Source organism: Neomonachus schauinslandi, chromosome 8 (genome assembly GCF_002201575.2).
Source record: "Neomonachus schauinslandi chromosome 8, ASM220157v2, whole genome shotgun sequence".
Taxonomy (NCBI): Eukaryota; Metazoa; Chordata; class Mammalia; order Carnivora; family Phocidae; genus Neomonachus; species Neomonachus schauinslandi.
The window spans coordinates 110,646,038-110,658,803 of NC_058410.1; the positions used below are offsets into that span (position 1 = coordinate 110,646,038).

At 56.5% G+C, this 12,766-nt stretch overlaps 1 protein-coding gene across 1 annotated transcript in view; it reads left to right on the top strand.

The window, feature by feature from the left end:
• KCNK5 (potassium two pore domain channel subfamily K member 5) overlaps positions 1-12,495 on the top strand; it is a 37,639-nt gene extending 25,144 nt beyond the window's left edge. Inside the window, exons 2-5 of the mRNA XM_021684622.1 lie at positions 5,747-5,858; positions 7,028-7,194; positions 7,505-7,673; positions 9,797-12,495. Of these exons, the coding sequence (XP_021540297.1) occupies positions 5,747-5,858; positions 7,028-7,194; positions 7,505-7,673; positions 9,797-10,662 (1,314 nt within the window). The 3' untranslated portion in view covers positions 10,663-12,495. The remainder of the gene's footprint in view (positions 1-5,746; positions 5,859-7,027; positions 7,195-7,504; positions 7,674-9,796) is intronic.
• The last annotated feature ends 271 nt before the right edge of the window (positions 12,496-12,766 follow it).

Here is a 12,766-nt window from a genome sequence, read left to right on the forward strand (position 1 = left end):
CCTTCCCCAGCCCTTTGCCCCGCTCAAAGTCTCGCTCCCTCCCACCCCGCCCTCAGTTCTACTTTGTGGCGGGTGGTTTCTGTGGCCCCTGCAGCCAGCCCTCAACCCCACCAGCCCCTACTCTTGCTGGGGTCTACCTCTGCTTCCCGCTCTCCCGCTAGATAAAGGCCTCCACCTTGTCGTTAATGAATTTAGTTAAACCCAGCTGCAGAATGATGCTGGGAGAGTGTTGAAGGAAGGACACCAGAGGATAAGTTAGTCTAGGCCAAAGAACATGCACCCATTTCAGTTAATTTCCTCACCCACGCTCAAGTATTTGTTGAGCACCTAGTATGTGCCAGGCAGTGTTCTAGGCACTGGGAATACAGCAGCAGAAAACAAATCAAAAAGCCCTGCCCTCGTGACGCTTACATTCTAGGGGAGTCTGCATTCCTGCAGACATTTCTCTCGCAGTTGCTTGGGAAATTGTGTTCTCGAGACCTGGCTCCACTCCTTATAGCTAAGAAGCACCCCCTGCATCCCTTGCACCCCCTCTCCCCATCCGTAGGTGGCACGGGGGGCTGAGAGCCAGACCACCCCAGTTCACCCCCCAGCTCCACCGCTGACTAGCTGTGTGACCTTGGGCACGCTACTTAATTAGCCTGTGTGCCTCATTGTCCTCATCTGTGATTGGGGGTAACGGCCCCCATGTTTTAGGGTTGTAAAGATTCAGCGAGCTAAGTGATTTTAGATGCTTGGGTGGTATCGGTCACTTCAGTGCTTAGAATCAGCTGCTATTCAAATATAACTATTCTAATCTATGAAATAAAGATTAATAAGCGGTTGCCCCGCCCACCTCAAGGGGGCGCCAGGAGGGCCAGGTGGGAGGAATGATAAAAGTCCTTTCTGGCTTGCCAAGCACCCTGCTGGTGTGTGGACCTCAGCGTGAAATGCAGCCAGGGATGGGTAAAGGCTGCTTGGCTTGCACCCCCTCCACAGCCTGTGGGTCCAGGGGAGGTTGGCATCGAGGAGGCTCCTTACGGCTGCACCCCGCATAGCAGGAAAGGGCTCTGTGGCCCATACCGGATGTCTGCCTGGGAGCTGGAGGCAAGGTGGGGAGTAGCTCCCTGGGTGCCAGTTAGCTGCCATCGCCAGCCCGGCTGCCACCCTGACTCCGGTGCCCCGTCCCCGCCCGCCCCAGGTGGATGAGGGGAGAGACCTGACCTCAGCCCCACCTGCCCGGGTCTGAAGGTGGGCTTCAGCCCTGGGACTGCCCACTCATCAGGATGAGTCTCTCCAGGAAGGGGAGGCCTGGCAGCTGCCTCTGCCCGGGAAACTCTGGATCCCCGGGGGGTGCGGAGCTGTCCGGGAACCCGTATTTCGCGGACAGTGAGAGCCCAGGAGGGTGGGGTCAGGGCAGCTGGTTGCCTGAAGCCAAGGCAAGGGCATGTTGCCTCCCTGGAGGCCTGGCCAGAAATACTGAGCTTGGGTCAGAGTGGATGGACTGGTTTTAGGGCACTGTTTTTTCAGCTGGTGCGGAGGGATGGAAGTATGCACACTGGCCTCCTTCCTGTGGCCTTTGTGGGAAGGGGCGGGGGGTGGGGGGCAGGATAACCATGTCTAGTCAGGGCTCTCCAGCTTCGCTTTGAGCATTCTGACCTTAGGCTACTTACTTAACCTCTCTAAGGCTTAAATTTTCATTTGCAAAATGGAAAAAATTATGGTATCTTCCCAGCAGGATTCTGTCCTCATTGAACGCGCTGAAGGCAGTAAGGTGTTAGCACCCAACACTTGGTGCATAGAAAGCCCTCAATAAATCACAGCTACTTGATCACGAGGGTGACCCAGGAGGGCGCTCTGTTCCTTCCCCAAACAGAGCTGGGCCCGGGCTGTGTGCAGTATCCCCTTCTCCCAACACTCTCCTGGGTTCTGTGGAAAAGGAAAATATTGTTTTGTGTGAATGTGGGAGCCAAGTTAAAGAATCCTGTGAGTGAACAGGGGCCGCCGCCTCCTGTGAGAGCTATTTCCCTAACCCTGGGGATAGGACGCCGTGTCTAACAGGGTATTGGCCTGGCTCCCCCATGCCACTCTCCGTAACCCAGGGATGACCTCAGTCCTGGTCACTTTCCCCACCTGCCAAGTGACACCTGGCAGGATCGCAGGAAGAGCCAGTTAGGTGATGTGTGTATATACACCCCAGCAAGGGGTATCCGCCATTCAGCAGCACAGAAATCCTACTTCATGCCCCAGCATGGGGATGGAGCCAGGCTGATTCCCAGGCCAGCTGCTGGGTGCCCATGGGCGCAGAGGAGGCAACAGCGGGGGTTGCTGGGGGTGCCCAGGGGACAGCCGGAGCCGTGAAGGGAGGCCGGGGGAGCCCCACTGACTTACAACCAGATAGTCCGGAAACTAGCCCAGTTCTGCCATGTAACCTCTCTGAGCCTGCTTCGTGACCTGACCAGTGGGCAGAACTGCCACAGGATTGTTGTCAGGGCTGGTGGTGCTTCTGACCCTGGGGACACTGGGACCCTTCCAAGTGCCCCTCTCTGGATGACCGTGGAGAGATAACAGAGGTCCTGGGGAAAGTGCATGGGACTGTGGCCCCCGATAACCCAGGGCTGGAGGCTGAGGCTGCAGGCTGTGCCCCAAAGGGCATAGCATTGGCAGGGGGGAAGGCAGGAGACCCAGCTTGTCTACCGCAGGGCCCCCAACCGTAATGCCCTCTTTGGTTACCCTGTTTTGCCACTCTTCCGTTCGGTGTCTCCTCAGCACTTACTAACTGATTCCCAAGTCACAGATTGCCTTTGGGCAGCCGGTGTTTCTCAGCGGGGGCAGTGTCGGCTGTCTTGTGCGTCGGGGGGCATCCAGCACCATCACCTGGCATAGGTGGGTGGGAAGACAGGGATTTCATCTCCTCGCAGTGCGTCCAAGGTGTGTGTGGCAGTGTCTCACACAGACACCCCTCCCCACTCCGCATTTCCAAACACTCCCAGAGGGGGCTGCCACCCCACTGAGCACCCCTGGGTCCAGTCACACCTTCAGCATCCCTGCTGTGCTGTGCTCTAAACACTTTCTATTACCGAAAGTGGGACACTGCCCAGAGCCGTGCATTCTCAGGTAGCTTGTTATCCAAAAACGCCACCCCGGCTCCCTCTCGGTTAGCAGATCATGTGAGGGCCGACACCCAGAGTGGAGCAGAGGTCCCGTGTGTGGCCCAGCCCTCTAGAGAGAAGGTGTTCACACTGCCGGAGATTTTATTTACTTTTCTAGTGTCTGCTAGTTTGTGGTCAGCTGAAACCGAAGGACTTCTCCCGTGGATCCTGGACTGGTCTTTTCTAACCCAAAGTGTATGACATGAAAATAGTAAAAGATAATCCTGTCTTGTTAGCTTGGGCCCATCTTCCCCAGGCGAGGTGATTTTGAGTTCAAACTGCCGTTGCGGTGTGTTGGCTCTCTCCCCCATCCCGGCTTGTCCCCAGCTTTGCATCCTTTGCCAATTAGACTGGTCAGCCCTCTACATATGTCTTTTCTGTGTTGTTGATTAAAATATGGAAGAGGCCAGGCCTTTAGCCTGATCGTGGAGGCCTCAGGCCAGGTTGATAAAGATCAGTACCTCTTGGTTGTTTATTTGCCTTTAAACGGGCCCAAATTAATCCCAGCTCCACCCTGCATCTCTCTGTCTTGTCCACATGAAATATCTGCAAGCCCATCTGTTCAGCTGCCTTGCTGAAATCTAGATTTACTGCATTCCACCCAACTTCAAGGGTTTGCAACCCCTTTGGAGCGGGAGATGCACTTAGCTAAGCATGACTTGTTCTTGACGAACCTGTGCTCGCTTCTAGTGCCCACCAGTTCCTCTTTTGAATGTGCCAAACATTCTGCTATCCCCATTTAGACATCTGTGAGGGCTCTGGTTTGATTTTCTAGAATCCACCCCTTTCAGTCTGTGTGAGAAGAGGGACAGCGCTCGTGTCCCCGGGACTCCACGGGGAGGACCAGACTCAGTGCCCCAAATGCACCATCCTCTGCTCAGTGGTGCGGCTTCCCCTTAAATGTTCCTTTTGTCTGTCAGGCTGAGCTCCCCTTCGTCTGTCACTTTGCGCTCTACCCTCTCCACCCTACAACGGGCAGCTGAGATGACAAAGGGCCAAAGGGAGCCACCATCTGTTTAACATTAAGACACGGGACCCTGCTCCTGCTCATTTTCCTGCCTCAGACATAGGTTTAATTTTTTAGAAAACCTTTCAGATGGACCCAGAGGCCCCTTGGCATCTAGACGTGCTGGTGCTCGCCCCTGGAAGTGGCCAGGCCGGCTAGAAGGCCAGCTCTCTGAGGGGAGGGCTGCAGGGAGAGCCGCTCCCTGGCCTGCAGGGAGATGTTCTGGAAATGCCGCGAGGAGGCCGGGCAGCGGGTGGTGTGGTTTGATGGCCTGTCAGATGAGCATGTCATCATGGAAAATTCTTTATGGAATCTGCAGATCCGTTTACACAGGCCTGCTGCTGCTGGGGCAAACTGCTCGTGCCTTCAGAACAGCCTTAGCCCCTCCCTTGTTTCCCACTGGACTTCACTTGCACCGCGGAGGGTTAGAATTGCAGGCTTTCTGTCTCCCTCTTCCATCCCTCGCCCTTCTGTCTTCCCTCAGTCCCCGGCTTCAGTTTTGTAGAGAATTGGGCTGAGTTTTCTGGTGTCTGGATTGGGTGGCCCACCCTGGGGTCCCCCTCGGGGGCAGAACTGGAACTCCTGGCTTAAATCCCGGGCCTTGCTGGGGTCCACGCCCTGCCATCTGCAGGTTGCGGTGAACGGTGGCAGGACTGAAGGATGGGGAGGGTAGAGGCCATTCTCGGCAGGTTGAAGCAGGTTTGGCGCTATTAAAGTTCCTGGAATAGATAAGGCTTCTTCTAGGGCCACCAGTGGACTTCCCCAGGTGGCCTCTCACCTGCTGCCCACAGTTCCTGGGAGCCCTGTGGGGACTGGACTGATCGCATGATTTTGAGTCACCCTGAAATGTACACACCACTTCTGGTGATCTGTCCTGGCCTAGACCTTGAAATTGCTTGGCCCAGGGCAGAGAGAGGGATCCAGAGAAGAGAGGGAAGGGGGAGCTTGTAGGGAAAGAGGGTAGAGTTCCAAGCACGGGGAAAAGGAAGCCAGCTGATGCAGTGCATACTCCCTCAGAAGACAGATCCAGGAGGGCACTGAGCTGGGGCGAGGGGTGGATGGGGGTCCCTCCCAGGTCTGTCCCGCAGTAGAAGACTTCTCTGTGGAGGACTGGGTAGGGCATAGGCATTCCGTGTTTCTGAATCACATGTGCCTTCTTTGAGGCAGAACTGTCTAGTACAGTGGTTCTCAAAGTGTGGTCACTGGCCCAGTAGCAGCTGCATCCTCTGGAAACTCATTAGAAATGCAAATTCTCTGACCCCTTCCCAGACCCGCTGAATCAGACTCTGGAGGTGAGGCCCAGCAGTCTGTATTTAACAAGCTCTCCGGGTGACGCTGGTGCATGCTAGTAAGTTTGAGAAGCACTGGCTCGGTGAGAGAACGGACTTTAGGGACAGAGTGCCTGAGTTCGCATTCTTACCAGCTGTGTGACCCTGGGCAAATCTCTTAACCTCTCTGATCCTCTATAAAATGTTTCATCATCTATAAACTGGAGACAGTAACTGCCACCTTGTTATTGTGATGATTCAATAAGAATGCTCATATGGAGTTGCATCCACTGCTGGCACTTCGAAGAAATCATTTCGTCACTTTGTGTCTCTTGTTCTAGGTAGTATCTGATGCTGCAGGACAGGGCGTGGCCATTACAGGGAATCAGACGTTCAACAACTGGAACTGGCCTAATGCAATGATTTTTGCCGCCACAGTCATTACTACCATTGGTAAGTCTTCAGGGACCTCAGGACACCCACGTCCATGCCCTCGCTCCACGGAACCTTGTAAGAGTCCAGCTCTGGTCCCATGGCCTTCAGTTGCATTGCGTTCTTTGAACACTTTGCTGGGGATTTAGTAAGTTCTTGGTGACTGGCCACGCTTGGGAGACTTCTCCAGGAGTGCTCACCTGGGCTCTTGGAGCGGAAACGACACAGCCCGATAGCCCAAGCCATGCAGGGGGTTGAGCAGGCTGTGCACTGCATCACCCCAGCCCATGCTTGCTCGCTGAGCTGGCAGTCTCTTTTGGTTATCTGTGGCTGCATGACCAACCACCCCAGACTTAGGGGCTTTTAAAACACAACTTACTATCTTCCGCCACCCTGTGGGCTGGCTGGGTTCAGCCAGTTGGTTCTTGCTGGAGGTCGGTAATGGCGGTGGCTGTCCTGTGTCTGAGGCTGGAATCAGCCCAAAGCACTACTGGCTATAGACATCTGGGACTGCTTCTTCCATCACACGTTCGACAGTGGAGCGTGGCTGTTGGCTGAGAGCACGGCTGGGGGTGAAAACGCAGTGACTCGGGCAGCTCCCAGTATGGCAGCTGGGTCCAAGCGGGGAATCCCCAGAGTGAGCCTCTGGGCCATTCCGGAGAGAAGCAACAGGGCTTCTTAGACTTAGCCTTTCAGGCACCACTGGGCCGCGTCCGCTGGCCAGGCCGGCCACGGCAGCCCAGCCTCCGATGCCGGCCTGGCCTGAGCAGCAACACGCTCATACAGGAAGGGATGGGATTAAGAATGGCCATCTTTAGAGACCACCTCCCATGGTGCCTCTGGGGTGTCTCCCCAGAGAAGGCTCTTTGTAATTTGCACCCTGGTGCCCAATAGACTAGTGGAAGGCTTGCTAATGATGAAGGCTTTGTCCAGCAGGGAGCTCCCAGTCTGATGGAGGAGACATAGCCCATGCCATCCTACTTGCTTTATAAATGATCACGACCAAAGGGTAATGAAGTGAAATTTCATTTCTTAAGGAGTGATACTGGATCAATAGCAAGTGATCGTCAAGAACGTGGTTGTGTGGATGTGGGTGTAGGTATGGGTGCGTAGTGGAGGCAGGGACCGTGGCGAGTCTGGGTCCATCACCCCCGCTGTGGCTCTCTGTGCCTCACTCTCTTCTTCCTCAGGCTATGGCAATGTGGCCCCCAAGACCCCTGCCGGGCGCCTCTTCTGTGTCTTCTATGGTCTCTTCGGGGTGCCGCTCTGCCTGACGTGGATCAGTGCCCTGGGCAAGTTCTTCGGGGGACGTGCCAAGAGGCTGGGCCAGTTCCTCACCAAGAGAGGCGTGAGCCTGGTATGTCTCCAAACCCTGGGGGCTGGGCAGTGCTGGGGGGACCCTGGCAGGTGATGGGAGGATGGGAAAGATTCAAGAATGGACAGAGGTGCTAGAGCGGGGACGGGAGGGCAGTTCCGGGGACCCCCAGCCCCTGGGTGAGGCTGGGAACGGTGCTCCTTGCCCTTTGCTGGGCGGGTGACACTCCTCCCGGGCCTGGTGCCAGCTGGCCTCCTGCCTGGCTGCCTCCCCGGCCTTCCGGGCGCCCCTGCTGAGTGTCCCCAGTCTCTGCTGTGGCTCTGACTTGGTCTCCCCACCCCCACCCCATCAGCGGCAGGCGCAGATCACGTGCACGGCCATCTTCATTGTATGGGGCGTCCTGGTCCACCTGGTGATCCCGCCCTTCGTGTTCATGGTGACCGAGGAGTGGGACTACATCGAGGGCCTCTACTACTCCTTCATCACCATCTCCACCATCGGCTTCGGCGACTTTGTGGCTGGTGAGTCCTGCCCTTCTCCCCGTGCCTCAGCCTCTCCGCCTTCTCTTTCTCTGCTTCTCCACCTGCAATTCAGCTGACCTTAATGAGACCCCAGCAGGTGCTCAGTGTCCTGGGCAGCAACCCTCCCCCCACCACCAAGGGGTCTTCTTCTGTTTCCCTTTCTTTCTTGGGTCATAGCTTTTCCTGCTTCCTCTCCCTCTGTTCTCCCCTGTCTCCTAGGCCTAGGTTCACTAGGGGCTGGGGATAGGTCCTTCCCCACCCCCTGCAGGGTTTGAGCCTGTTACCCAGAAAGCCCCGGAGCCAAGTCAGGGGCCCCCTTCCTGTCCCAGAGCTGCCGGCCTTATATCCCATCACAGGAGCGGAGGGAGCTGGTCTAGAGGTTTGGCTCACAGGCCTGAAACTTTACTCTTGCCACAGGCAGTTTAGAGACAAGAGAGGCCTTCTCCTAAGCTGCCCCACCCTCTGGGGGCTGGGACAGTCCCTCCCACTCTCCCCCTACTTAATCCAGGCAGGTGATAAAATTCTTTGGCCCCAGCCTCTCCGAGACTTGTGCCTGTGGCCTGCCCTGCATCTTGGCCCTTCATTGTCTTGACCCCTGTTTGGCTGCATTGACCCAGTGTTCCCTCAATGCCTCCTGCCCAGCTGACCCCAACCTTTGCTCCAGGGGCCTCCGGTCTCCCCCACACACACCCCACCCCCACCCAGGGGCAGGTGCAGGTCACTAACCTTCTGCCTCATTGTAAGGGGAGACTCCAAATGCGAAGAGGGGTGGCTGAGTGGTGGTGGGGGGGGACAGGAAAGAGGCCCGAACACTCTCCTGACCTCGGCAGATCAAGGCCTGCTGTCTTGGGAGATAAAGTTAGACAGAGGCACAGCCCTGCCATTGTCTAAGGGACCCTGAGCGAACAAGGAGAAACCTTTGTACTGGAGAAGTGGGGTATATTTAGCCATACTTTCTCAGCTCCAGCAAGACCTCAGACCTCTCCCTCAGTTTCCTCATCTCTAAGATTGGTTTAAAAAGAACAGCTCCTACCTAACAGGGTGGTAGAAGATCAAATGAGTGCTGAGGATAGGACCCAGCTAAGTTAGCATGCGCCCTGCTTGTCATCACACCCTGCCTGTGACCAAGAGCCCCGAGCATCCCTTAGAGACACCTCTTGTCTCCAGGGGCAAACACAGCACCTGTCTTCAGGGGACCTCTAATTTTATGAGGGTGGTATAGTCCCTGCCCTGCGGGAGCCCCACTCTGGAGGAAGCCCCCTTCCCCTAGTCCCTTTTCCAGACTGCTCGCAGTTGAAAGGTGGGGTGGGGGCAGGATATATAATAACGCAGATCAGTGTGCCTAGAAACGTAAAGTTAAGCTAGAAATCTCATAATGCTGGAGTGTAGGAGATCAGTCAGAGCTGTGCAGGGTGACCCAGAGGACTCCCTGGAGCAGGTGTTGGGAGCCTGGCCTCAGAGGAGGAGGATGTGGAGTGGCAGAGCCCTCTAGACCATGGGAAGGGCCAGCCTGAAGAGGACAGAAACAGGAAGTCAGGGGGCAGCCAGACCCCACTGAAGGAGAATCAAGGCTTTCCAGAATAGTTTCTGCTGGGACCGGTGCACACAGATCTCTTGGCCCAACCACCAGCCCCATTCATATTAAAGCAGTGAGTCCAAACCCAGCAGTGAAGATGCCAGCCATTCACTTAATTTCCATCCTGGTTTTAACTGAACTATAACATATATGCCCCCAAAAGTGCACAAAACAGCTAGATGTGGTACAGTGAATAATCGAAAGGCAAACATGCATGAACTATTTCCTGACCTGTGTGTTGGCTGCATTAACAGCCTCCCCATTGCCTTGGACCTGGAACCTACCTTACCCTAGGGAACCACTCTCCTGACTTGTGACAGTTGAGGACACTGAGGCTCAGGCAGGTTGGGGACTAAGATAGGGACATGAATGACTGGACCGTCAGGATGATGGAACAGTCTGGTTTCTAGTCCTTTCTTTCACCGTGCATCCCATTCTGTGTTCTGACACTGTGCCTGCTCTCAGAGAACCCGGCTTTGGCCTTGATGTGCATCCAGGTCCCTGTTGACCTTCTTCTGACCCTCGGGGCTTCCTGTCCTGTCTGCAGGTGTGAACCCCAGCGCCAACTACCACGCCTTGTACCGCTACTTTGTGGAGCTTTGGATCTACCTGGGGCTGGCCTGGCTTTCCCTCTTTGTCAACTGGAAGGTGAGCATGTTCGTGGAGGTCCACAAGGCCATCAAGAAGCGGCGGCGGCGGCGGAAGGAGTCCTTTGAGAGCTCCCCACACTCCAAAAAGGCTCTGCAGATGACTGGGAGTACGGCATCCAAGGACGTCAACATCTTCAGCTTTCTGTCCAAGAAGGAGGAGACCTACAATGACCTCATCAAGCAGATCGGGAAGAAGGCAATGAAGACAAGCGGGGCTGGGGAGAGGGTCCCAGCACAGGGGCTGGGGCCTCAGGGGGGTGGGCTGCCAGCCCTCCCCACTTCCCTGTCCCCCCTGGTGGTTTACTCCAAGAATCGGGTGCCCAGCTTGGAAGAGGTGTCTCAGACGCTGAAGAGCAAAGGCCATGTGTCGCGGCCCCCCAGCGACGAGGCCGGGGCAGGGCCCCCCAAGGAAGGCTCCCCGACCTCCGAGGTGTTCATTAACCAGCTGGACCGAATAAGCGAGGAGGGTGAGCCATGGGACGCCCAGGACTACCACCCGCTCATCTTCCAGAACGTCAGCATCACCTTTGCGGATGAGGAGGCCGGCCTCTCGGACGAAGAGACATCCAAGTCCTCCATAGAGGACAACCTGGCTGGGGAGGAGAGGCCCCAGGAGGGGGCCGAAGCTGAGGTGCCCCTGAACCTGGGCGAGTTCCCCTCGTCGGACGAGTCCACCTTCACCAGCACTGAGTCTGAGCTCTCTGTGCCTTACGAACAGCTTATGAACGAGTACAGTCAGTCCGACTGCCCCAGAGGCACGTGAGGCAGGGCCGGCTCCCCACCCCACCTCCGATGGCTTCTGTTCCCCTCATCCTGGGGCATCCTACTACAGCTGGGACCTCTGGCCCCTGGTGGGGGGCAGCCCTGGAACTGGGAGTGGGGGGCCAGGGGCCTTCCTCACCTTCCATCCCCTCCGGCTAGATGCTACGGGTCAAACTCAGCGTGCACCCAGGACAGGGCCTCAGTTCTCTGGCTGAATGGGCACCCTGGCAGTGGGAGGCGTCTGGCCTGAGTATGGCTGGTGTATTTGATGGTTCAGAGACATGTATGGGCTGGCAGGTGACCCTCCGGGAGGCCTGCACCTGCATGGGTCTTCGGACGTCCTTCGGTTGAGCATTTCACACGGTTCTCTTAGGCTTGGGGCCCCGGCCGTTTGAGTTCACCAGTATTAATGAGCTCCTGTGTGCCCAGCACGGAGCTAGCTATTTCAGAAAGAGAGGAGGGAGGGCACTGTGAGCCCTGGGTCCTGCCTTTGCAGGAGGTACAGCAATGGTGTGGGGGCACTGAGCACTTCAGCTTCTCAGCAAATAGCAGGGTGCTGTGTGGGGTGCATGTATAAGCATCCCCCAACCCCACCTTGTCTGCCTATCAGGCCCTACTGCAAAGCCCAGTAGGGAAGAGGCGCCCAGGGGAAGGGAAAGGGGAGATCCTGGGCTGATGCTGAAACACTCCTATCCTAATACACAGGACCCGAGCAAGCTCTGAGTTGGCCCAGGGTCCTAGGCCTTCTGGTTTTGCTCAGACCAAGCCACCCGGAGCCCAGTTCCCTGACTCACCCTTTGGCCAGATGATGGCAGAGGCAGGCTTTCTCCCTCCCTGGGAAAGCTGCGGGAAGAGAGGGTAGCGGTAGCCAGGGAGCTGCAGGAGGAAGCTCAGCTCTGGTTCCTTCTGTCCCCAGCCTCCCCTGTGCCCCAAACAAGGACCTCATGGCTCCCTGGCCCTCGTGGCCCCCATGGTGGGGGAGGCCGAGTCGCTCTTGGCTTACACGTGGGATGGGCCAAAGATGTGAATCTGCTCCCCTGCTGCAGCCACGGTTTGGCATTTGTGTCCGCAGGTGCGCATGTGTGTTTAAGAAAAGACTGGGGACACGGGGAGCAAATGATAATGTGAAACTGTATACAGACTGTTTCTGGTGAGGGGCCGGCAGAGTTCTCGGGGTCTCCGCGATACGCACCCTTAGGGCCAGCCCTCTCTGCCCTGTATGTTTTGTTATTTTTTAAATAAACTGCTGTTTTGATATACCTGGCATCCATTGTTGGCTTCAGAGCCAGAGGGGAGAGGAGGCGAAAGAGCAGGCCCCCAAGGATTGGGTTGTTACATGTTCGCCCTCCTACCCCCAGCTCTGCTGGGCCTTTCTTGGTGAGCTCAGCCAGAATCACACTGTCGAGAGCCCCCACGCAGAATGGGGGTGAAGGCACCGAGAAGCGAGTGCGCACGGTTGGGGCGAGGCATCCCTCACAGGCGACTGACGCTGGCCAGGAGGCGAGTGATCACCCTCTCTGCCTCTCCGCCCCCTCCCCAGGACTGTGGGGCCGGACCCCACCCCACCCCCTCCCCCCCGACATGTGAAGACGGTGATGGGCGTGTGTGTCCACACCTGCATTCATCCTGTGACCCAGGGCTATGCTGGCCGGGCAGCTGGGTGAGAAGGAGCGGCCTGCTGTTTTTCTGTGAATGTTTTCATGAGTTTTCATCCTAGTTTCCTTGCCCCACCTTGCTGGCGTATCGCTGGCCGTCCTGGACTCACACACTGTATGTACATACTGGCAATGATGTCAAATGTAATTTATTTTAACATTTTTACAATAAAGCCTTTGAGATGGACAGGACAGCCTAGCGTGTGCTGTGTGGGGGCAGTCTGGGAGGATTGGGGGCAGGGAGAACGGACGATGGTGCGAGGGTCACGGTGAGGATTGGGGTGGTCCAGAAGGGAAAGAAAAAAAAAGGTGAGGAGGTGGGGGAGGGGCCTGCTAGTTAAGATGAGGTGGTCAGGATGGGCTTCTTGGAGCAGGTGACAGTTAACCGGTCTGAATGCGGATGGGGAGGAGTCTTGCGGGAAGGATCGTAGAACCGGGAAGGAGTCAGAA